Source organism: Solea solea, chromosome 6 (genome assembly GCF_958295425.1).
Source record: "Solea solea chromosome 6, fSolSol10.1, whole genome shotgun sequence".
NCBI classification, from domain to species: domain Eukaryota; kingdom Metazoa; phylum Chordata; class Actinopteri; order Pleuronectiformes; family Soleidae; genus Solea; species Solea solea.
In genome coordinates, this window is record NC_081139.1 from 16,618,243 (window position 1) to 16,643,938 (window position 25,696).

General features: G+C 39.6%; 2 protein-coding genes across 2 annotated transcripts; one reads left to right on the plus strand and one right to left on the minus strand.

Moving 5' to 3' along the window:
- Positions 1-552: 552 nt before the first annotated feature.
- Positions 553-10,451, minus strand: eevs (2-epi-5-epi-valiolone synthase). The gene is made up of 6 exons (XM_058632102.1): positions 10,312-10,451; positions 9,207-9,531; positions 7,245-7,878; positions 4,012-4,239; positions 3,361-3,613; positions 553-1,979 (listed from the first exon to the last, which is right to left on the minus strand). Exons 2-6 carry the CDS (start codon positions 9,347-9,349, stop codon positions 1,846-1,848), a joined length of 1,392 nt encoding a protein of 463 aa, XP_058488085.1. The 5' UTR covers positions 9,350-9,531; positions 10,312-10,451; the 3' UTR covers positions 553-1,845.
- On the plus strand, positions 10,258-24,037 carry zgc:113054 (uncharacterized protein LOC541322 homolog). The gene is made up of 11 exons (XM_058632101.1): positions 10,258-10,601; positions 13,545-13,734; positions 13,810-13,901; positions 13,992-14,224; positions 14,366-14,602; positions 14,694-14,768; positions 15,283-15,499; positions 16,136-16,344; positions 17,548-17,620; positions 20,629-20,746; positions 23,467-24,037. The coding sequence occupies exons 1-11, from the start codon at positions 10,586-10,588 to the stop codon at positions 23,660-23,662; spliced, it is 1,656 nt and encodes a 551-aa protein (XP_058488084.1). The 5' UTR covers positions 10,258-10,585; the 3' UTR covers positions 23,663-24,037.
- Positions 24,038-25,696: the final 1,659 nt, after the last annotated feature.

The window sequence follows — 25,696 nt, forward strand, 5'->3', positions numbered from 1 at the left end:
TTTTTTTTAAACTTTTGATATTTGTCAGGTATATGGTGTACATAGCTCTCAATGGCATTTGAGAAAACATGCATTGCTGTAAAAATACTGCTGTAAAGTACAGGAAAAAAATCCATGCTGTCTTCAAATGTGCCAAAAGGTTCACTTTTTGTAAAAAAAAAAAGTTTTGATGTCTGATGATTCAATTGTTAAAAATACATGTAGTTAAATATGAGATGATAATGTAGTAGTGATTAATAGTTGTTTCTATACATATTTAAATATCATATATATCATTTTGTTACATGTACCCTGTGTATACTTCAGAAGCAACAAATCAAGCATTGGCCCAATGAAAAAGTAGCATTGCTGTTACAATTTTTTAATAATTGTTTTTTCATTTAGAAAGGTTCACAAACATGCCAAACATTTCTTAACCCTAACATAACAACTTATTTTTTTTGGTAAATAAAAACTTCTATTGATAATGTGTGAGAGTATTCTTCAACTGGAAACAAAGAAAGAAAGAACCTGTTTTATCATATAATTAAAATAAAAGATGTAAAGAACTGCTGACATTATACTTTGTTTATGGTTAATGTAAAAACAAAATAAACAAAATTACAGTTGATATGCTAGTAAGTGCTCACGACAGCCTTTCCCCAAGCCGTCACCTGATTTGTATATGATTTTATGATTATCTTGTAAAACACAGCTCCGCTAAATTTGATGTTTAGATTGTGAAATAAAGCAGAATTATATGACAGTGTCAAGGACCACCTGTCTTTTCAGGCAAAATGGGAAAGAAATAGCATAAAATAAAGAAATAAAAGTTACACAGGGGAAGTAAACAAAACACCAAGTCAAAACATTTATAATGATGGTCAAAACATTTGGGGAACTTGAAAGAGGGTGGCTGGGAAAATGGCAGGAAACAGAAACATAACCTGGCAAAATGTGCTATGAAAAGCACATGTTGGGCTGAAAAATAATAAAGGGGCAGCTGTAAGTAATAAAACACAGATGATTTTACAGACCAATGAAAAAAAATCAGGAATTACATCTGACTGAAAGAAGAGAAATGCAGGGATAAAAAGGAAAAGACAAAAAAACAAAACTCTAGGTTTATATCAATAGCTTGTTTCCATTAAAATGAATTTCAAATATTAACAGAATTGTGTTCTTCGCTCAACACTTAATGAGTTGTACATTTTTAATGTAACCACACACACCAACAAGCGACTCTACATTATGACATCCCAACTGATACAGTCAGCTGGTGTATGTTTGCATCCAGGAACACATTTTCAGGACAAAGACATCTCAGATATAGCTAGCAAACCAAAGGCAGTTGTGTAGGAGGAGAAAGGAGTAAAAATGTAAACCACTATTTCAGCTTTTTATGGCTCGTGCACACCATTAAGCCAAATATTTTAGACACAAAATGGAAAAAATATGGGCATAAAACCCACCCACCAACAGCTGTTTAAAAAAAACCACAACAAAGAAACAAAACTCAAGTTAGATTTTACATTGAATAGATGTTACATATAAAATACATGTTCACAAAATGTGGCTTACATAAAGTATACTGGCTACAATGTGATGTAGCAAAATTATTAAGTTTAAGTGATTCCAACAATGTTACTGGTGACAATGTATTTTTGGTATTGGTTTTAAAGTTACAAAAAAGATGACATATTTTTTTTAAAAATTGTAATTTTGAATGATAATACAATTGTTTCATAAAGCATACTGACATATCTCACCGTCATAACAAGAGAGCACTTACCAATCTGCAGCTTTTGTTATACATACAGCAAATGATAATCAAACTTACTTAAAGAAAATCTCTTCCAACTAGCTTTATTTCCCAATTGAAGGAAGTGATGCAGCGTTGGGTGGTGTGGGCAGATCCACCTTCACACTTGAGCTCAGCTCATAGTGCCATTTTTCATAAGCTCTGTGCAGGATCTCATAAGGTGTGTTATTAAAAATCTCTGCAATAAGAAGAAAAAAAAACATATCAAACTTCAACAAAAAGTACATACTGTATATTATCTGACATGAAAATGAAGAAACCTTGTTCACATAAAGAATCAAAGAATATCTCCAGGGGCTGGCCAGGAAAGATGACCTCTGTTCAGACCAGGTATTAAAATTTGTCTTGATGAGTGATCTGATCATGATCTGATTACATGCAGACAAACATCCTCTGTGTTTTGAATGCGTTATAAACGATAGGAATAGGACAATACCTTTTTTGTGTCCGTTACCGATATCACAAACTCGATATTAGTCGTACACCGTCATTTTAGACCATTTATGAACGAGTCAATTCAAAGATATCATTTTTCAAATGTGTAACAAATATTGTTCTCCAAAGAAAGAAACATTTTTATAATACAGTATGTGCATAGTAAAGCATGTGATTTGTAGGACTTTTGGATTGTATCAGATTTTATATTTTTATCGGTCCGATATCCGATGTGATACGATACCGATTCCCATTGCTTAAAATAAATGGCCACATTATTTTGCATGTGTGAACACAATCTGTCCTCAAGACGCATTAGAGCCCGTCTTTCTCAACTTGCGTCCTGATGTACTGACATTTCAAACTTCTCAGGGCGCACCGATGATTTCCACACTTCTTTGGGAACGCCACGGACAAAACACAGCTTTCTCATGCTTCCAACACACTGAAGTTACATTGACACTAATGTGTTTTTGATTTGGTGTTGGAATGGCAACGACACGAAAGCTACGACTACATTAAATTATTTAACAATTATTAATACAAGATTTGTTTTTGTAGACTTGTATCATCTTACAGTTAGAACATGGATGTTACTGCCAGGTGTGAATGGATCAAGGTAATGGTACAATGTGTACTGATGAAAATGTAAAATCCGATACGATCCAAAAGTCCTATATATCGCATGCTTCACTATGCACAGACTGTAAAAAATCAGCAGAAGTATTTTCAGCTGAGTCATGTTTGGGCTGTTTATTTTCTTCTTTTTGTGAGAACAATATTTGTTATACAGTTGGAGAATTGCAGTCTTTGAAATGACTTCATAGCTTCATAGTTAATAAATGCTCTAAAATGGCTTTATTGGACTAAAATTGGTATCGGTAGATACTCGAGTTTGTGATATTGGTATTGTATCAGACAAAAAAGGTTGTCCCATCCCTAATAATAATGCTCAGCTGTACCTCCCTCACACCAGATCCTGGACAGTTAGGGGTGGGGATTAGGTTTGGGATTATAAGAGGCTGCAAGGTACAGTTTCAGGCTTTCTGAAGACAGCATCAATGATACTGTATTGTTTTTGTTTGTTTCTTTGTTCAGGAAAGGTTTTCTCCTGTCATTCTTACCTGCTTGCCCAAGACCAACAGGTAGTGGCATTCTGATCAGACCGCCAGAGTGTTTCACTCTGTCTTGCAAAGACTTCTCTATCAGCTCCATGGTACACGATTCGTGCCACACAGGGAGTTCCAGACCCAGCATGCAGCTGATGATCCTTTGTTTCTCCTCTTCTGTCAATAGGCCACTCTCTTGAGACACGTAAACCATGTAAGACATATCAATGTTCACCGCCTCACCATGCAGCAGAGATGGCAGAACTGTCTGTGAGGAAGAGAAAACGTGTCACAATGTTAGGGGATTAGGGATGAGCAGATAAAAAATAGCTGTATCTGTGTCTCTCCAATACTTGTCAAAATAACAAGATCAGATATCGGAAAAAGGCCATCTATATCCAAAAATCCTCAAATATGACATCAATTCTTCACTAAGCACAGGTGACATGCTGCAACGAGATCAGATCATGTGACCAGTATATGAGTGAGTGCTACAGTTGATAATAAAGGTTGTTGCATCAGTTACAAGTTTTTATTGCTCATGAGGATGTAGAGATTTGTCGTTACAGTCACAAGCGTTTTATCAGATGTAGATGCACCACAGCATGCATCAACAAAGGAAACAGGTGTTGAGGTACAGTGTTGTCTGTCTAATGGATCACTTACCATCTCTAACGCCGGACTGACAAGGTGGCCGAAGTCCACAAGTCGATTTAGATCATCCTCCCAAAGGTTTGGGGCGAGCTCCTCGAGCATTGTCACGATGGCTACATGAGTGGCGGGCGATGTAGCCGTGACACAGCTGGAGTTATCAGGCTGCAATTTAGTGTCCAACAGCATAGGGCCGTGTTTCTCCAGAACCTCAAAGAGGCATTTGTGCTTCATCAAAGCCATCTGCAAAAAGAGAAAAATGAAAAAGAAAATGGTGTGTCACTTGTGTGATCTGAGTGATAATGTCACAACTTAAATCTAAAGTTTTAAGATCATCGTTATTGTCAGAATTTTACGCTATTGTACATTCACAAAGGTGAAAATGCATGTTTATTATTTATTACCTTTATCTTAACTGTCTCTGCTGCTGTGACACTGTAAATGTCCCCATTGTGGGACTAATAAAGGAAGCAGGTCACAGTAAATGTTAAGTTGTAATGTTAACTACTGCGCATGTGTGAAGATAGAAGATGTACTGCGCATGTGTAGAGTGTGTGTTTATGGCGGCACCCGTGGTTATTCATGTGAAATGCGATTGTTAAGTAAAGTCTCATATGAACAACAGTAGTTGTGGTTATTCATCCAACACTAAATATGTGACATTTTTAGTGTTGGATTAACTCCATGAACATCAAAGCAGCCTTTTTGCAAGGTAAAGAGTTGACCCGGAATGTGTATATCCGCCCACCTCAAGAAGCACAGTGCGAAGGTACTGTATGGAAGTTGAAAAAGTGTGTTTACAGTCTAAGCGATGCTTCTTTGTACTGGTACAATAGAGTGAAAGACACTATGCAGCAGTTGGGAGCCACTGTTTCAAAGCTCGATCCAGCAGTATTCTACTGGCTGGATGATTCCTGCAAGGTGATGGGGGTCCTTGGCTCTCATGTTGATGACTTTATCTGGGGTGGTTCAGACACGTTCTCCACAACTGTCATCCCCCAATTGAAAGCGGCTTTTCAAGTTGGACGTGAAGAACACAACAGCTTCAGCTACATTGAAATGCAGGTACAACTAGATCAGCAATTCCGTGCCGAAATTTCGAGCGTGCCTGCAGTTCTTGCGGCATGTGTCGTCGGGTGCAGGACTTTTGCTGGTAAAGGATTAAAGGATTGAACCTTTAAAAGATAAAGTACATCAAGATGAAAACACCAAGTTTTAAAGGAGAGAGGGAGAGAGAGATTCACAGGCCCCTCTGTTTCCCATTCATGTGTATGTGGAAGTTATATTGCATTTTCTTGCGATTTTTGTCGCCATGGTTACTTAAAACGCTTAGAATAGTCATAGCACACAAGTCCCGCTCAAGCCACACGTTTTGATATAACATGTGTGGGGGTTTTCTCAAAACTGTGGGAGGAGTTACACGCCAAAGTTTTGGATGGAAGAATACAGAGAGACTTACAAGCCCCTCCCTAAGTCCCCTCTTCTCCTTACACGCGCGCGCACACACACGCACACACACACCTGTCCCTATCTCTCCTGAACCTCTGAGAACAGAGAAAACAGCAAGTTTTAAAGTTGTCATATTTCAGGAATGGTTGATGATAGAGATAAGGAGGCTTTCGGCAGCTCCCATCTCAAAATTTGTGACAAACGGGCATGTATTGACAGAGAAATCACAGTTTTAAAATCTGCCTCGGGTTGATTTTGTAGATGGAAGTGGAGTGTACTGCGCATGTGTAGAGTGTGTGTTTATGGCGGCACCCGTGGTTATTCATGTGAAATGCGATTGCCCACCTCAAGAAGCACAGTGCGAAGGTACTGTATGGAAGTTGAAAAAGTGTGTTTACGGCCTAAGCGATGCTTCTTTGTACTGGTACAATAGAGTGAAAGACACTATGCAGCAGTTGGGAGCCACTGTTTCAAAGCTCGATCCAGCAGTATTCTACTGGCTGGATGATTCCTGCAAGGTGATGGGGGTCCTTAGGCTCTCATGTTGATGACTTTATCTGGGGTGGTTCAGACACGTTCTCCACAACTGTCATCCCCCAATTGAAAGCGGCTTTTCAAGTTGGACGTGAAGAACACAACAGCTTCAGCTACATTGGAATGCAGGTTCATTCCCTGAAGGATGAAATACGTAATAAGTACAACAAGGTACATACATAAAAAGTCTTCAACCCATCCTTGTGGACCCCAGCAGAGCAACACAGCGTGAGGCTCCTTTAACAGATATCGAAAGTGACATGCTAAAATCAAAGATTGGACAAATATTGTGGGTAGCAAGACAGAGCAGACCTGACGCAATGTGTGACATATCCATGTTGGCATCAAACACAAAGCATGCCACTGTTCAGTCTACAAACTAGTCCGAAAATTGAAATCAGAAGAGGTGACCTTGAGGTTTCAGTACTTGGGGGAAAACAGTTCACTCAAACTAGTGGTATTCAGTGAATCCTCAATGGGAAACCTCACAGACGCACGCAGGGTGGACATTTTATTATTCTTATGGGAGAGGATGGAAAATTCTCACCTATATGCTGGCAGTCAAAACGAATCAGGAGAGTTGTACAGAGTACAGTAGCAGGAGAGACTTTTGCACTTGCAGATGGGATTGACAGTGCAGTTTTTCTTGCTACACTCCACTCAGAGCTTACGACTGGTGATTGCACACACTGTAATTTGCCCATTGTGTGTGTAACGGACAATCATTCTCTTCACGATGCTGTCAAGTCTACAAAATCTGTGACGGAGAAGAGACTCCGCCTCGAAATCAGCAATATTAAGGAGCTCATGCACACTGGAACCATACGGCAGCTTATGTGGTCACCAACCAAGGATCAGCTTGCCAACTGCTTGACAAAGACTGGGACATCTGCACTTCAGCCCTCAGTGAAGGTGTATGGCATCTCAAAGGCTAAATGGACTTGTCAAGTGACTGTACAAACTTAACCTGTTTACCTGTTATTGGTTAGCATGATACTAACTAACATTGATGTTAGATTTCTTGTTAAAAATTAAATGTTCTAATTTTTTAACAATGTTCTTTAAAGAAAAAGGGGAGATTGTTAAATTGTAATGTTAACTACTACCTGAAAATAACTGTACCTGTAATCTAATGTCTGACCTCATATTTACATTGTGTAATTGTGTTTGTATGATGACAATAAAGATCATTCCTTTCCTAAAGTGGAAAACTCTGGTATTAGCTGATGATCGTGTGAGTAGTGGACTCATCAGTATAGACCAACCTTTAACATTTCTGCCAGCCCGTTGGAGATGTGTCGCCGAGGAATGGTTCGTATGAAGGACAGGTCGAGGAAGGCAGCAGCAGGTGGGATGTAGGCGCCCAGCTTGTTCTTGCAGTTTGCAAAGTTAACCCCCGTTTTTGCTCCCACGCTGACATCAATGTAAGAGAGCAGAGTGGTTGGGACCCTGATGTAAGGAGTACGTCTCCTGTAGAGTGAGGCAGCCAGGCCCACGATGTCCAGGCACACGCCTCCACCCATGGCAATGATGGGCTCTCTGCGCCGGTCAAGGGAGAAGTTATTGACCTCTTCAATGATCTTCAAGGCCATTTCAATGGATTTGTTCTCCTCAGTGGTGGGCAGAGCCAGAATCTTGTATATGACATTGTTGGCCTCTAAGTACGCAATCAGCTTAGAACCGTAGATTCTGTAGACTTCCTGGTCAACGACTATAAAGCGTTTGAGTGGCTTGCTCAACTCTCTAATGTGCTCCACCTGCTGCTGCTCAGTCATGTGACCCAGCAGGAGTGTGTCATTGTGTGCATCCAGCAAGTTGTGAGTCTCTATGATCTTGTAGGTGAAGACAATGGGACTGACCACTGTCCAAGTGGTGCCTGTCTCTGTGGTGCTCTCATAGCTGCAATACAAAACAAATTGACACATCAATGAAAGATATTTTCATATACTTCCGGGATATTATAACTGCATCGCGACAGTAAGACGGTGAAGCACTCTAAGCGTCTGTTTTAAAGAATGCAGTAAAGATAAATGCAAACCTACAATGACTACATTCACAACACATTTACTCTCAAAGCAAACCTGCACTATTAACTATTAAAATGCATTATTAAATATTAAATTCAAAGTGTAATATAGAAGCTTTGCGTTCACTTGTAATTGCCCATTGTGGCAGAATATTTTTTAAATGTATTATTATTATTATTTTTAATTCATTTTATGTGCATGCTTTTGTTATTATGCAATGATTAATTTTGCATCTTAAATACAAGTTGTTACAAATGGGTACTTATTGGCAAGTAGCAAAATCTATGTATTTGTTTTCATTTTGAAAAAAGTGGAATTGGTGCATCCACAATTGAACATTTGGATTCAAAATTTGGACATTTGACATGAGAGAATTAGTGCTACAAGGAAACATGGATATAATACAACTTTGAACAACTAAAATAAGCAATAGTTCCGTGAAAATCATGATCAGTTTGGAATGAAAAGTGTAGAAAACATACTGACAATATATTTGTCAAACTATTGAAAATATAATATAATATAATATGAACTGACAATGACCTGTCCACATAGTTTCTCTATTAAGCCTTGTCTTAAAGTAAAGGTTTCTGTCTATCCTTGATGAGAGATTATAGTATATCATGAGTGCTTGTAGAACACTTTGTTTTGGCTAAGAGCTTGTTTTCATACGGGAACACAAGGGCAAAACCTCTAGTCTAGATCTATAAGTGACGACTGTTGTAAGTGCAAAGCATATTGGGGTCAAGGTAGATTCCACAGCATGAGACATGCTAGACTCAGCCTTACTGCTATTTTGCCTTTTAAAATCTCACCATGGAACAACAAATAGTGAAAGAAAACATGCTCGGAATAATAAATTTAAATAAGTAACTTTAAAACCAAACAGAATAGATTGTAAAAAAGTAACAGAGTTGGCATAACTTAAACTTAATAATGTTGCTACATCACTAACGTTGTATCCAGGATACTTTGAAATAATTGTCTATGCAAATAGCCAAGATATAAATCAGCCTGACATTGGACTCTATCATGCATGTGTTAGTAAAATATATATGGAAAGTTTATAAGCGACAGAAGAAAGTAAACATTGGTTATATTATATAATATCATACATTTCTTCTTCCTCTTATATGTATCATCCATTCCTGACAGAAATGAGTGTGAATAATAATAACAAAAAAACGATGTTGAACTTACAGTTTTGCATCAGAGACACAGTCGACTGTGTCCGTATTGTCCTGCTTTCCCATTCTGCGATGCCAGGTGTTTTTGACCCGCACTAAGCTGAACTCGGTTTTCTTTTCTTTGGGATTGCTTTTCTCCAGAGGCACTTTTCCCATTCTTGCTGTGATGATTGTAGGTTACAGGCGTGAACAGAGCAGCTCACGGTGAGGTTTAAGGTAAAATAGAGGATATATAAGAGGATGCCACCGAGTTAAGGGAGGGGCTCTCGACTTAAGTAAGAGTTAAGTAACAGTTCCAGTGACGTGCCTTCAGGGGAGGCAGAGCCTCACCTCTCAATCTTGAAAAGAAAAAGAGAAGTTGATTATAAAATATAATGCATTTTAATATGTGTCACCTGGTATGTATTACAAATCCCTTTCCCATACGAATCCAGTAATAAAAAAGTTTTATCATTTATAAATTTTCCCGTTCAAACACAGAGAGGAGATGCGTCGCGAGGCAGCACCTTGCTGTGCCGCTCGGTGAATAGTGTTATCCTATGGTAACACCTCACAAATAATGTGTCGCTATCCCTCTGTATATCCAAAAATAAATCACTCTAACGATGTGCTCTGACTTTCCAAAATCCGGATTATGTATGACATATAATTCTCGAACGTGTTTAGACTCGCAGATTAGTTATAAAACAGCAGTTCAAAAAGTCACTCGACTGACTCAAGGCAGGGGGGCGCTCTGGAAAAGATTCCCAAATCTGGATTGTCAATCAAAGCTAGAGGTAATAACCAAAAGAAGAGCAACGCCGGAGCTGAAAGGTTTGCTTCAGGTCCATTGCTGCCTCTCTTCATATACATGTTTGATTATACACGTACTACACACAGTCTGTCCAATATATTGACCTATTTAGTCTTTCTCATCGGCCGTAAATGCGCAGTGAAAACGCACAGGGTGAGGAAGAACATACCGTGCCGCACTGATAGTGGGCACGTGCTGAGCCCCATAGTATGGACGTTATAAGAACTGGATGGAGCACCACCCCTTGGGCTCCGTTCATTCCTATGGAGCGGTTCCCCCAGCGCATGTGCCACACATCCAAGCTCTCCACCCGACGCATACCTACCTTGTAAAATGGGCGGAGCGAGAACACGTCCGGGACGGGTTTGAGAACCGTACTCGCTGTTCACCATCCATGCCGTTCACGGACTTGAGAATTGGAACAGAACCTGGACTTTGGCTGATAACGTTTTCACAAGTACGGACAAGTACGCACAAGTGTAGACATTGAGTAACAGCAACGGACTTTCTACCGTGACATAGAGCGTTTGTATTAAATAACTCTACCTGCACGTTGTCACGTGTTTGCTCCGTGGCTCACAGCTGTAAAGTTACACAACATGCCAGCAGAGAAAGGTAAGACTGATGCTTTGTGTTTGCAATTCATCGGTTTTTAAATGTTGTTGTGGCTGTTTATTTGCATTTATACTACACACGCCACAGCATTGTAGAGGTTTTAACACGAGCAAAGCAACCGAGAAGAGTACAATTAAATGGAAAGGTCCACTATTCAACTAAACTACTAATAACACATTTTACATAATCGTATTCGTTTTTGTTAACTTTCATGGAGCTCAGGATACAATGGTGTTGCCGGTTTTTTTTTATGCAGGAATAAACACTACATCTATGCAATCTTGTAAAACATTCCATAAATGAGTATAAAAGTGTATGAAATTAAAAATATAGATTAAAAATACCTGACATTGTGAACTAACAGAAAAAAAGACGAACTTATAGGGTAGATATAACTGAAACATAACAAGTTGTGAAGTAGAGTTGAAGATGTTTACAGCAGATTTGTCATCTATCAGACTCAACTAAAAAATGTAACTGATTATTTATGTTCTTAATTGTTGTGTTTGTTATTTAAGAAAAATAAAGTGAGTCCCAGCTTATCAGTCACATGGGATAACATTTGGCTTTATGACTGCGTGTCAGACAAAGAAGGCATGTTGAAGATGTCACATTCAGACTTTGGGCATGTGCAGCTGCCATTTTTATAGACTAAACATAGAATAACAAAGTCAACTTGTTGGTGTTCTGAATGCTTTCTATTAATTATTATATGAGAGCAGTGTATAGGCCTCATGGTTTGACCCACAGCCAATTCTATTTTACATTTTCGCTTGAAAAGGGGCCACACAGTTGGTCCAGTGGTTAGCACTATAAGACATTTGTTATAAGGACCTTTCTGCATGGAGTTTGCATGTTCTCCCTGTGTGTGCGTGGGTTTTCTATGAGGTTAAATTTGTTCCAATAATATTTGTATATGTGCAGAGGGTGATCCACAAGTATTTCTTGATTTGAATGCGTGGTTTTTTAGATCCACAAAAAAAAAATCCAATTTGTAACTCGTATATTGATTTTTACAAATATAGATTTGTATTTGTAAATAATATTACATTTGTAAAACTGAAAATTGCATTTGTGAATTGTTCTTATAATACATCCACGCAATGGAGTGCATTGTCACTTTCGCTAGATTGTACTTGTAAAACACTGCCACCTGCTGATGAAGGGAGGCATTATGGAGACAAACATAACGTCTCAAAAATCTGTAACTGTGGAAAGAGAGGAATGCGTGTGCTGGCGATCCACAAATGCAGAATCACAATTCACAAATGCAATTTTCAGTTTTACAAATGTCATAGTATTTACAAATACACACCTATATTTGTAAAAATCAATATAGAAGTTACTAATGTGATTTTTTTATTTGTGGATCTCAAAACACGCATTCAAATCAAGAAATACGTGTACAAATATTATTGGAACAAATTTAACACCATAGTTTTCCGGTTTCCTCCCACAGTCCAACATCATGCAATATGGGGATTAGGTAAATTGGACACTAAATTGAGTGGAGGTGCGAGTGTGAAAGTGGATGGTTGTTTGTCTCTATGTGGTCCTGCGATGGACAGGCGATCTGTCCAGGGTTTACCCCCTGACTGTCGTACTATGTCAGCTTAAAATTGCACAGCACCCCGCGATAGAAAAATGGATGGATGGATGGAGTTTCCCCTGAAAACTTCCTAAATTAATGCAGACAGATGGTGTCTCTATAGCCTCTTTCACACTTAAAAAAAATGGCCATGATCACTTTTCCTGTTGCCAGTAATTGGTAAGTGGTGTTTTTATTTTCCAACTTTGCTTCACATGTGCATGCAAATCACAAATGCCCCTAGAAACAAAAAAATATGCCCTCATTCCAAGTCAACAGCAGGTGACAGGTCCTTACAGACTCAGGTCAGATATCCGTGCTCTATTTAACAAGTGTTTGTCATTTTCTTGTTTATGAAGAAGTTTGAAACTGCAGTTTCCTCAACTTTCACTCAGGATCAAAGATTCGTCCTTAATTACTGACCGATTTGATCAGTATTAATTGCAATAACCTTCTTCTACCCATACAAAACTTCACATTCCTCTCAGGAACATTATAGCACCTAATCTCTGCACATGTGTGCAAGACTTGAATGGACACCAGAACCAAACAATAAATCATCCTCACCTAAGTCACACTAGGAGAAGACTATCATGTGTGTTATCTCCTCTGACTGGGGACATCATATCTGTATGACCTTGTTGATATGACACCTGCTGCTGGAGAATGGGCTCGTCTGCCCCTATCAGACAGTACACATGAATAGATTCAGGGAATAAAGAAAGAAATGTGACTGAAAAGTCAATCCAGCTCCTGCATTCTCTGCATTTAGCAGCACCGGAAAAAAGGAAACGAGGTATGTGTGGACTGCTGAGGGAACCACAATATTTGTTGACTGATCACACACTTTTTGATCTTGCTTGACACTCTAGAACATCATTAAGTTGTGCCCTTTTATCCATTTGTACCACCTTCTGCTCGAACAAATTCCCAGTATTTCCCAGCAGCAGTGGATGGAAAACACACATAAATGTGAATTTTACTTTTGCAACACGTTTTGATTGAAACGTTCAAAGATTTAACAACAAAATTAACCACTGTTTCAACATCTAAATCTGTCTCATATGTCACAAACACGTATCCTGTTGCACTTTCAAAGTAAAAGCACTCCACATCTATTCAAAAGGCTTTTCTTGTGAAATATTTGCAGGACCAACAGATGTGCAGCTTTGCACTTAAGAGTTATTGCATTTATTAAATTATTTATTTAATAATTTTTTTTCAAAAACTCGCCATATGCACAGAAAAGTGGCGCCGCCATCACACACTGCATGCACATGCATAACCTGATCTTACACTGGTTAATCCTTGCTTGCTGTGTCCCAATGGAAAATGACTTATTGCATTTCCCCTAGTTCCTGACACTCCAATGGAGGTCCTTGTGGATCTGCTTACAAAAGCCAACAAGTTAGCTGCAGCAAGTGGAAATGTCCCAGAAGAGTTGAAGGGTCATTTGCAGAAGGCCCTGGACGTAGCCAGCGGCATGGACGACTATCTGGAGAAGATGACCACACAGGAAAGTGAACCTCTGGCAGAGATTTACAAGTATGTCCTAGCTTTAATACACAATCTTTCAGATTTCAGTAGTAGTGTTTCTAATGTCATTATTTTTATTTGTAGAAAAACTATTTCTCATGACTGGGATGAGGTGTACAAAGAGGGCAAAACTATGTACCGTCTTCCCAAAGAATGCATCACTGGACATGTTGAAGGTTGGACATTAACATGTGCACTGCTCGGTGCTTTTATAGTTACTGATTTAGCACATCGCAATGACATTTAGTGTTTGGTTTTTTTGGCAGGCCAGACCCTTAAGATGCTGGTTCACATGAGTCAAGCAAAGGCAGTTCTAGAAATTGGGATGTTCACTGGCTACGGTGCCCTGTCCATGGCTGAAGGTCTCCCCGAGGACGGTCACTTAGTAGCTTGTGAGTTAGAGCCATACCTCAAAGAGTTTGCCCAGCCTATTTTTGACAAGTCGCCACATGGCAGGAAGATTACGGTCAAGACTGGATCTGCCATGGACATCATAAAGGTGATAACACAAACTGATCACATTTATGCTGCAATTTCCCCTTTTTTTTTTTTTTACCATTTTCAATCATAGCTTCTGTGTCCATTAAGTGAAACTGTGGGACACATTGCAGGCTTTCTAACGACCATCTGTTCCCTTCAGGAACTGGCAGCTGCAGGTGAGCAGTTTGACTTGGTCTTCATCGATGCTGACAAGAGTAATTACATCAACTACTACAACTTTATCCTGGACAACAACCTGCTGCGATTAAGAGGCGTCATGTGCGTGGATAACTCGCTCTTCAAAGCAAAGGTTTATCTTAAAGACACCAAGGACAACAATGGACTGGCGCTTAGAGAATTCAACCAGTTTGTAACAGATGATCCACGTGTTGAACAGGTTAAGTTTCAAGCCTTTACATGCTACTGTTTTTTTTTTTTTTTACAGATAATATTACGAGATTTGTATTAACAGTGTTTGTCTTTAAAAGGTCATTATCCCTCTCAGAGATGGCATCAGTGTGATCCGCCGTGTTTCTGTGACCCCCAAGTGCTCAAAGTCACAGGTACAGACCCATATGTAGTACTACAGTGGCAGAAAACAGTATTTTTATCCAAACACAGAATGACTCCAGTACACCAGGTAAAGGCAGGGTGAAAAATGATTAATACAAAACCACAACATCTGGAACGCAAAACGACAGCTGACAGTGAACCACAACAGACGAAATGGGGAAGGAGACTGTGGGCAAGGGTGATTGAACACAGGTGAAACACATCAGGGCAAATAAAACAGGAAGTTGACAAATACAAAGAGCAACACAAAAAACACCTTCAGTGCAAAAGAGAAAATCCCAAATCCTTGTAAATATAATAAAAAGTATAAGTCACTAGAGTCTTCTTTAGTTAAGATTCATTGAAGTGAGGATGTATCAAGTATTGACACAAACAAAAGGCTCACCGTATAAAATATTTACGTCAGTTTGAGTCTTCTATGTGTTAGGAATAAGTTTTTCTTTTGTGTTAGTCAATGCACTCACAGATTCACTCTTACTGCTTACCTTTGTTTCTGTTCCTTAGAGTAAAATAAACGAGGACAAGGTTTTCTGTGGGATCAATGGACGATCCATTCTCGATCGGATGCGCCTTGATGGACAGGTGGCGTATGTGACCGGTGCTGGTCAGGGGATAGGCCGAGCGTTCGCCCATGCTCTGGGAGAGGCTGGTGCGAAGGTGGCTGTAGTTGACCTGGACAAAGAAAAAGCGGAGGTCGTGGCTGAAGAGCTCCTTCTTAAAGGTACGGCACGTTAACACAACACAGGTGCATGAGCCACATCCTCATTTTCACATGTTCAGTTTACTTTCTCACTTTTGTGTTATCTAATGTCGCATTATTGACACATTATTCAATAATAAATTCACTATGATTAATTGTTGACAGTAAAACTATCGCACTTTCTTCTAATAGTCCAAAATTCAAAGCTGTTCAGTAGGACACCAGCTTTGCCAGCAGATGGCAGTATAGTAAAGCATATGATCTTTTTCCTGCTCTTTAAAACTTTTTCATGGTGTAATTTTGTATCTGCTTTCCTTCCTTTTACTGTACAATTAAAATAAGATAAGAAACATAAGAAAAATAGTATTTTTTAGTTATTATTTTTTGTGTTTTAATTAAAATTTCACTAGCAAATATTCCCAGAATAGAAGTGGTTCATGTGCATTTCAAAGGCTGTGATTAAAAACATCAAATGTTTTTTTTTGAGCAGGCATCATTGCCATTTCAATCACAGCTGACATCAGCAAATAGTATTTTTTAGTTATTATTTTTTGTGTTTTAATTAAAATTTCACTAGCAAATATTCCCAGAATAGAAGTGGTTCATGTGCATTTCAAAGGCTGTGATTAAAAACATCAAATGTTTTTTTTTGAGCAGGCATCATTGCCATTTCAATCACAGCTGACATCAGCAAGTCGGACGATATCCAGAGGATGATTGACAACATTGTCTCCAAGTGGGGAGCGATCCACATCGCATGTAACAACGCCGGCATCAACATGAACTCAGCCAGTGAAGACACAAGTCTGGAGGAGTGGGACCAAACCTTTAACGTCAACCTGCGGGGAACATTCATGTGCTGTCAGGTGTGTATCAGTGAATGTGTGTTTATTATTCACTTTATTGCAGTAGCATGTCTGACATTTAGTGGCTGAAAACAAGCTGCACCAATAATTATATAAATTATATTAAATTTAGTTGCAATTAAATTCATTGATCTTAAGAATAAAATCACAAGAATATTACCCATTTGCTGTTACAATGAAATACTGTGCAGCAAGATTACTATTCTCTGGACCTGTATGTTTTTGGATTATCAGACATATAATTATTAAAAAAAAAAAAAAAATGGTTGTAATATACTTTAGTTCTTAAGCTAAAAAAAAAAAACACTGCTAAAAAACAAGACGTTCATTTGATTTGAAGGTTGCACATAATCCCTCTGCATATTTGTGTTTTAACAGCAGTATATAGTTTATACTGTTTATATAGTTTATATAGCAGTTTAGCAGGTGTATATACAGTATATATATATATATATATTTTTTTTTAAAGATGCAAGTATTTCAAGTTTTTACACACATCCATATTCTCTTTGATGAGGTTTCTCTTAAGTTTCATGAACAACAACAGTTACAACAATATCTTCATCCCATCAAGGAACCTTTTTATCTGAGCATTTTTTTTTTTTATTTAAAACAACAAATTAATTGTTGACTGAAGAGTGGTGACACTGCAGACACATATCTGACACAGAAATGAGTGAAAGGCACAGAACCACAATGTTATTTATAAAATAATCTTTGGTGTGCTTGATATTCTTTATTAAAAATTCTCACAGAAAATCGAAAGAAACTAAATTGATTCTGGGTATTCCTTTCATATATCACTGTTGAAACTTGAGGCTAACCTCATTACTGAGGGTCCAACCAGCGTCAGCTGCTCTGTGGTTACTATGGTTAGTCAGTAATTCAATAACAGTATATCTTGAAATACTTCTCCTCAATATCAGAATAACTAGGGTTCAATGCGTATTGATATAATTTCACACTCTGCAAACACTCTTAGTGACAACGCCTAATTGCCATGAATATTTTTGCCTTAGATTTGTTTCTGTGGTTAACAAGTTTTTTCTGTCCATAAAGAAAATTAAAACCACAATAAAGGTTTTTTTTTCTGATCTCGCTCCAATTGTTAGATCCATACTATCTCCTCTATTCGCAGTGAGTCAAAAAATATGTGTTCACCGTGTCCCTCTTTTTTCCCCTGAATTTCTTTTTTGTTTTTAGGCAGCAGGTCGAGTGATGTTGAAGCAAGGATATGGCAAGATTATCAACACAGCCTCCATGGCCAGTCTAATAGGTGAGTGATGATTCTATTCCCCTGTGCTCTCTCTGGAGCCCCTCTATGTCTGCTTTTATTCTCTCCATTTGGTGTGGAGAGTTAGGATGAGAGGAGGAAGAGTGTTGAATACGGTGCACTGCGATGTGCGGGAGTGTACGTTACGTTACACTGAATAAATAATCTTTATTTTTCTTATCCCCAGACAGGAAGTTGTCATATCTGACTTTATGTCATTACAATTACAGTAAAGTAAATAAAAAAGAGAGAACAGAATCAGCTTTAAAGCTGTAGTGCGTGACCTTAAAATATAAATAAATGTTTGTTAGATTTGCGACGGGGTGATTTGTTTTGTCAAGACAGATGAAGGCAATAGCAGTATTGCACGAGTAAAGAAAGACGGCTGCAAGACGGAGTACGACTGAAACCCCAAAAAGTTTCAAAAGTGAATTCTAGTCCTCACAATCCCGGTCGAATAAATGCTTTGTCCCCGCCCACCCCCGTGCTGCTGCTGTATAAACACAAACCCTCCTTCACTCAGGTCCAGTGATATTGCCTGTCAGAGCCTGTTATCCGATACAAATAATGTTTCCTTTCATAAGGAACAGAGGCCGAATAATAGCAACAACTAAAAAATCACTTAAATATATGAACTGCAGATTGCAATTTACGTGAATTTGGGATTTTCAGTTCTGTGCTGTATTTATTTTTTGAAAAGCTGAATATATTTTTCTATTTATCGCCGGAGATGAAGTTGTCAAATCTGACTTCACAACATTACAGCTGCAAAAACAAAGTTTGGAGTACCTCCTACTGTTTTCATTTTTCTGATGAAACTCGAGGTGAACCTGCAAAATGAAAAAAAACAAAACAAAAAAAGGATTCGGCAGCCTTTCTATTTTTAAACTTGTACCCCAGTTAAACTGTTGTGTTGAGATGCGGCAAACACCCCATGCATACAATAAACATCGTAGCAAATACATTGTGTTGTAATTGCGTCTCACTGTGGCAGTTTTGCATCATAATAAACATCCCCTCTCTGTGGAGCAGTCTGGAGGATGTGGAAGGCAACCTGAGGTCCAACGTGGGAAGGGAGGGTTCCTGTGCAACGGCAAAAACCTCTGTCATGTGCCAGCAGCCTCGTTTGAACAGCGGAAGACGCGTTTGGAGTTTTAGTGCGAGCCGAGTAAAAGCCTTGTAATTCAGAGCACCACGGTATTATTCCTCCTCCAACAGGTTTCTCCAGAGGAACAGCATCACTTCATCAGCAGTATAGTCAAATCGCCAGTGCCATATGGGCCCCACTCCCGACTGCAGGGGCAATCTGTAAAACAGGAGCATGCTGGTAAATAGAGGCCAGCATAAAAAAATGATCAATTACTCACATTACGTACAGTCCTTCAGGAATTTACTTTATTGGTCTGGACATCTGTTGTAATATTGTCATAATGTGTAATCAGATGGGACCTGTTCTAGCCAAGTGGAAGCCCAAAAAGCAGCAGTAAACGCCCAATTAAAATGCACAATGACAGCTTTTTGTCCATCTGCTGAATACAATACACACACACACACACACACACACACACACACACACAAACACATAAACATAGCCATCACCCACCTTTTTCCCCCAAATGATGTCCAGCAGCTCAGTGACACCTGGGCAGGAAATAACTTGATGCGGTTTTGTTTTGTTTTGTTTTGTTTTTGCACGATGACCATATACTGAGGGATTTTGTGACACATGCTCAGTGCACACGTACCTGCACATCCCAGCTGCATGGTCAGGAATGTTACTGCCATTATAAGAAAGGAGTGGCATCATTTGATCTCCTTATCTGCTCGGTAGAATTTAAAAATTTAAAGGCAGCGTCTGATAAAGAGCATATTTTCCTCCTCTTGAAATGGGCACTAAGTAGCAGGGTTGAATGTTAAAGAGGGCTTTGTAGAATGCCCTCCTTCTACCTCCTCTCCCTTCTCTGGGGATTACTGCTCTTTAAGACGGCAAAAAACATCAATGCAGGTTTATTTAAAGGATGAAGGCATTTTCTGAATGGTATTTTGGGCCTGTATCATCAGGTCTTGACTGAGGATTAGTGCTGTTAGGCATTTTGAGCTGTGTTTCCTGTCCTGATAAGCCGGATTTCACCTTCAATCTGCGTGTAAGCCCTGGGCTCTGCTCCTCCTCGCCTGCTCCTCTGAGGTCCTAGCCTTCCCTTATCCAGCGCAACCTCACCTTCCACTGCTATCTTGACACACTCTGCACAATCTAAACACACTCTCGGTTATGTGGCCTCTTTCCTGTTGTCTATGTCTTATTTCTTATTTCCCCATCACTTTCCATCTTCCTCTCCCTATGTCCTGTACATTTTTCCTTCAGCAATGTGAATAGGATGCTCCAGCCATTTCTCCCCTGGACTGGTCTCTGCCTCTCTGCAGCTGGCCAGTATTTATCATCCCAGTCTCACACTGAAGCCATTTGGCAGTCAGATCAGCAGGTGATGAGGTTAACTACTAAAGTTGTATGTAACTTGGAGCCTTCCTCGCGATGATTAATCAACCGGTAGAAAATGAGCCCGTGTCCCGGGCATCCCATGCAGTGTGCAGCATCTGTGATGGTCAAGGCAAACAAATGGCTCCCTGCCTTTGTTGCTGAGGACAGAGCATAACTGGACATTATAAGCAATTAATTTTACATGGCTTCATCTGCAGAGTCCCCCCCCCCACCCACCCACCCACCCCCACCCCCCAGCAGCTAATGGAAGAGCTTTTATGGAGTGTCCACAAGAAACTGCATGAGCTGCAGTATTACATGTACAGGTTGTTAGACCCCCTTTTAAAAAAGGCTCTATTGTTATTCTCTTTTATCAGGAGTACAATATGAAATGATGGGGATATTTTAATTTACTACCTGAGAATTTCTGAGAGTTTGAGTACATCCCTCTGTAAAAATATTATCCTTTTGAATTACTGCTCGCTCACTCGCTCTTTGGTTTTTTGATAATGATTTTCTTTCCTCCACCCTGCAGTCCCTCATCCTCAGAAGCAGCTTTCCTACAACACATCCAAGGCTGGAGTGGTCAAACTGACTCAGACTCTGGGCACGGAGTGGATGGACCGAGGAGTGCGTGTCAACTGCATCTCACCGTAAGTGTTGTCTATCCTTAGCCAGTATGTTTTATGTTATATCATTGTATGTATTAGTTTATTTTGAGTGTAACAGCGTATGGTAATGGACATCAGTCGAAAATACAAGACGAAAATCGATTATTACTCGATTATCAAGGATAACGTGTTTTTTTTAAATAATTAAAACAAGCGTTCATATTTTTCAGCTTCCTAAATGTGAATATTTTCTGGTTTCTTTGCTCCATATAACAGAGAAATCACTAAAACTGAATAATAATATTGGTTTGTGGACAAAACAAGACATCTTAGGACTTTGTTGAATTGAGAAAATAATGAAACGATTAATCGATCATAAAAATAATTGTTTGCTGCAGCCCTATAGTGGCATTTCAGGCCCCCCCCAGTGCAGTATTTGTGTTTAAAACGGCCCTGTCTACCTGTGAGTGTGGTGACGGATTGAGCTGCAAGAAGAAGTGGTCATTAGTGTGTTTGCTTTCATATGAAGAGCCCCATTTGAGAACGAGGCGCTAATTTAAGTCCTCAAACAACGCATCAGTGCTTAATTAGATGACGTCTTGAGGGATGAATCAACCAAACACTTGCTCTAATTGTTCTATTCAATTAGGGAATCAAATTTTCAGCCTCACTCACAAGTGTCGCCGCAACAATGGTGCCTTGTTTGTAACTATTTGTCTGTGAAGCTGAGCACAAGGAAGAAAAAAAGGGGAGAACACAGGAAGGGCTCCGTGTGTTAAGAGGAGCATCCCTTATCCCCTGCCATTCCTGAGAAAATCCATATGGTGGCACCGATGGAGCTAGGCCCCGTGCCACAACAAAGCTTTTGTGAGCGCGCAGTGGCACACGCACATGCACGCACAGGGCCTAGCTTTATTTATCAGCGGCTTGTTTGCTAATTTTAATTTGCAAAGAAGCAATTCTCTCTCCCTCTCTCTCCCTCCCTCCCTCCTCGCTAACAGGGCGTCTCAGTGGGCTGGTGATTTCTTTGAAGTGACAGTGGGTAAATATGCATAAAAAAGGGACACAATTAGTGCTCGCGAGGTTGACTGGAGCCTGATTCCATTGGCAACTTTAGCCGCAGTGGTGATAAGCTGCATTATCTAGAAAATTGGCTGAGGGAAAACAGTACCTCTGATTGCCAGGAAAGGTTCCAGATAACAGGGCAGCTGAAGAGAAATATAATTGAGGTGGAATATGTTAACCAAGGTGTCACACGCTCCTTGGAAGTGCTAATTTAGCCAAATGTTGGAATTCTATACCACGGCGCCGGGAAACATTGAACAATGATTCAGGCCTGGTGGCTTTTAGTCACCGTCACGTCGATTGTGTAGAAAGTCAGAAGTCGTCTCATATTAGGTGCAAGCAAGCGTGTTGACATATTTATTCCTATGTTAGCGGTGTGATATTTCACTGGAGGAGGTGGAGGTGGAGGGAGCAGCTGCATTTGTTGTGACACAGAGCAATTAGACGACACCAAACTAAAAGCAGCGCAAATTTTATTCATATGCATTCTGTCTGGGCACTGTCCCAGCATCATATTAGTTAAACATACTTCATTTAGAAAATGTGTAGGAATAACATATAAGTAGTTAAATTGTGGAATAATTAGAAGGGTTTATTGGCAGATATTGAATATACTACCCATAAGTATGTTTGTATAGGTGCATAATTGCTTTAAAACTGTAGTGCATATCTTTTAAATATAAACAAATGTCTTTTCCATTCAAATCATTTCCAAATGAGTCACCCAGTGCTGAATAAGCCTATTAGCTCCACACAACTCTCCCTGTATAATGTATATTTTGAACATTATATTAGTAAATTTAGACAGGTTGTATGTGGGTATATATATGACTGAAAACACAAGGAAGTGCCTACAAGAAAAAAAAAAAAAAACAGAAGTGAATTTTACTGCTCAAAAAGTCGTTGAGCAGTTTGACAGGATAATCACTTCTGGACCCCACCCGCCTCTGCACCGCTGGTGTACACACAAACAAACACTCCCTCAGTCAGGTCTGATAGTATTGCTTGACAGAGTTTTCAGATAATGGACAGAGCTTACAAATATATTACGTCATTGGTGGGAGAATGCAGCTACAAAATAAAGCCACTTACGTCATCTTGCGCTGCCGTGTCTCTACAGCAGCGTGAACGGCCAAACCAGCCACAGCGTGTTTTTTGTGTTTAGAGGCAGAGGTGAACTACACAAATGAAAAAGAATGACATCCTTTCTGCTTTGCAAAGGTCACTGTAGTTCCCTGATGTGCTTGGGCACCCTCTGTTTCTGTCTCATAATAAAAAGAGTGGGGTCTTTAGATGGCCCAGCTGGTTTACGTAGTCTTAGAGTAAGTCTTTTACATGGACATCCACCGGCCCCAAATGGCAGCAGCCTGAATGGACAAACCAGCTAACCCTAATGTGCTTGGTAAAGGGATTGTAAGCGGCAGAATTGTTTCACCACTTGATTCTAATTCTTACACACCGGCTCTATAAGTAAAAAGCTATGAGCAAATTACATCACACGCTCCTTTATACCCAAGATTTACTCAAGAGTGCTGCCACCAGTCCCACAGTAAATATCAGCAATGCCATCCCTGCCCTTTCTTCACAGGATAATTGGGTTATTTTTGTCACCAAAGTGGTGGCTCTGAAACAACGCTGTCACTCCTGGCTCCCTGCTGTGATGCCTTCTGATTTCATTTCTCTGCTTCTCTTTTCAGGGGGATTGTTGACACCCCTCTCATCCACTCAGAGAGTCTGAGGCCCCTGGTGCAGCGCTGGCTGTCAGATATCCCTGCTGGTAGACTGGCTCAAGTGACAGACCTGCAAGCTGCAGTGGTTTACTTGGCATCTGATGCCTCCGACTACATGACAGGGCATAACTTAGTCATAGAGGGTGGGCAAAGTCTGTGGTAGAGTGGGGAGAAGGAGAAGGGATGGAAACTTTGTTCCTCTTCACTCTCCTGGGACGCGTTTCAGAAATAGGTGGCGTTCACGTTATCTTCCCTTGACACATTCACAGCATTTTGATTCCAGTCTCACTAATTCACATTGACAAAATAACTAAAAAGTTTTTGGAGTGGAAGCTTACTGTGCAAATGAGGAAGAACAACATTCTTTCTGGTAGGTGAAGGCCACTGTAGTTACCCAACACGCTTGGGAAAGGGAAGAGTATTCTAGTTTGTTACTGTTTGTTTCTTATACACTTCACCTTTAAAAGCCACTGGAATAAATGAATATTTCTCTATTATAATAAAGCTGGAATGCTGGAAAAGTGTGGTTTGCTTTGTACATTATGTATACAAAAAACAGTTGTAAGTCATTTAAAAGTTGAACAACAATTGTGCATGGAAGACGAGAAGCAAAAGATAGCTTATGAGGACAATGCATCCCGCCAGAAAACATCAATAGTCAACTAAATACTGTCATTATTCAAAGTAACAACAGTAAACAGTTAACAGTCTGAAAAATGTCACCACCAGCTTTGTTTTCATTTCAGGTCAAATTCTGTGATTATTGGCTTGAAATGATATGACTGAAAGTTGGTCTTCTATCAAGCTGACAATGAGTTTAAGCCATACAACATGTGTATGTTATGCTCAAGCATGTCGTTAAGAAACCTGGAGGAATAAACCTTTTTCACAGCACATATTTCTCACGGAAAATAGTCAGACAAACACAGGTTTTTATCAATAACATTAATTAGAGTTCCACTCCAGTGTAAGGGTAAATCACAATAAATACTTAGTATTTAATAGACACTTTATCCTGTAGAAGCAGTGTTTTTCTGTATGTTATTTCAACTTGTGCGTGTGTTTGAGAAATTGAGAAAGTGTGTTTTTTTTAATGACGTAATGTGTTGAGATGTAGGCAGATCGACACAAAGAGATACTGCAGGCACACAGGTTTGGTAAATATTCATACTAAAAATTTAAGTTTGTTTTTTCTAGTTCCACCTATTAAGGACCTTTATTCAAGTAACACTTGGGGCAAAATCCTAATAAAAAACATTTCTTAAAGAATCTAGAAATAAGGATACAAGGGATATAAGAACAGCAGCTGTCTGAGAGTTTTATTCTTATTGCAAAAGCATCAAGGCTGTCTGTGCAGTATAAGTTCAGGAGAAAAGAGTCCGTTTGGTTTTTATCACCCCCCCCAAACTATGGGCAACAGTGGGTTAGACAGAGTGTGGGAATCTGCTTATACCAGGCACCGAGCAGGACAATTGAACCTTGGAAGGAAATGTTTTGGCACATGTTGGTATGTTACAAGGAGACGGTCTTGCGATTAGTTCATACATATCCGTTTATACTGCCACTTCTCAACACTTCTACAGCAATTTGTTTTATTTGTATTAAAAGTGTCGACCCACCGTTCAATACAAATGCAGTTCCTAGTGCTTTGCAGGGTATTAGAAGCCAAGCTTTAAATGCATCACACAGAAAGTGCCTAATGCAGCATGATTGGTGGAGTGATGACCATCAGTTTACATTCACATCAGAGCACGACACCACTGAGCTGTATTATGCACTGTCTGCACTTTGACTCTCCATTCCCTCTGGACTCTTGTTCACCATATGCACGATTACCGCATCCCTGCCTGCCTCTCCTGCAGCTCGTTCTTGCCAAATGGTCCCCACAAGTGGTGCTTGGTGAGTGCCATCTTAATTGCTCTATTAACTGTTTGTGCGCTGAGAAACAATACTTAAAGGAGAGGTTAGCCGAGGACATGACCCCGGCCACTGCAATTATGTGGAAAGTAGAGGCCAATTAGTGCTCACTGCAATGTGACACTGTTGGTGTTTGTGTGAGCAACTTCAATTTCTCACCGTTAGTGACCGCTCTCCGAATTTACATAATTGGGGGATCGGTCATTAATGGGGATGGCGCGTGAGAGGATCCCATTAAGATATGGAGTGAGATCTGATCATCTGCTCTGCTCTCTCCTAT

Coding starts and splice junctions, on each gene's coding strand:
- eevs (XM_058632102.1), bottom strand. CDS start 9,349: ATGGGAAAAGTGCCTCTGGAGAAAAGCAATCCCAAAGAAAAGAAAACC. Junction 7,879..9,206: donor TGTGTCTCTGATGCAAAACT/GTAAGTTCAACA, acceptor TTTGTATTGCAG/CTATGAGAGCACCACAGAGA. Junction 3,614..4,011: donor TCAGTCCGGCGTTAGAGATG/GTAAGTGATCCA, acceptor TCTTCCTCACAG/ACAGTTCTGCCATCTCTGCT.
- zgc:113054 (XM_058632101.1), top strand. Junction 13,735..13,809: donor CCTCTGGCAGAGATTTACAA/GTATGTCCTAGC, acceptor TTTTATTTGTAG/AAAAACTATTTCTCATGACT. Junction 20,747..23,466: donor CGTGTCAACTGCATCTCACC/GTAAGTGTTGTC, acceptor TTCTCTTTTCAG/GGGGATTGTTGACACCCCTC.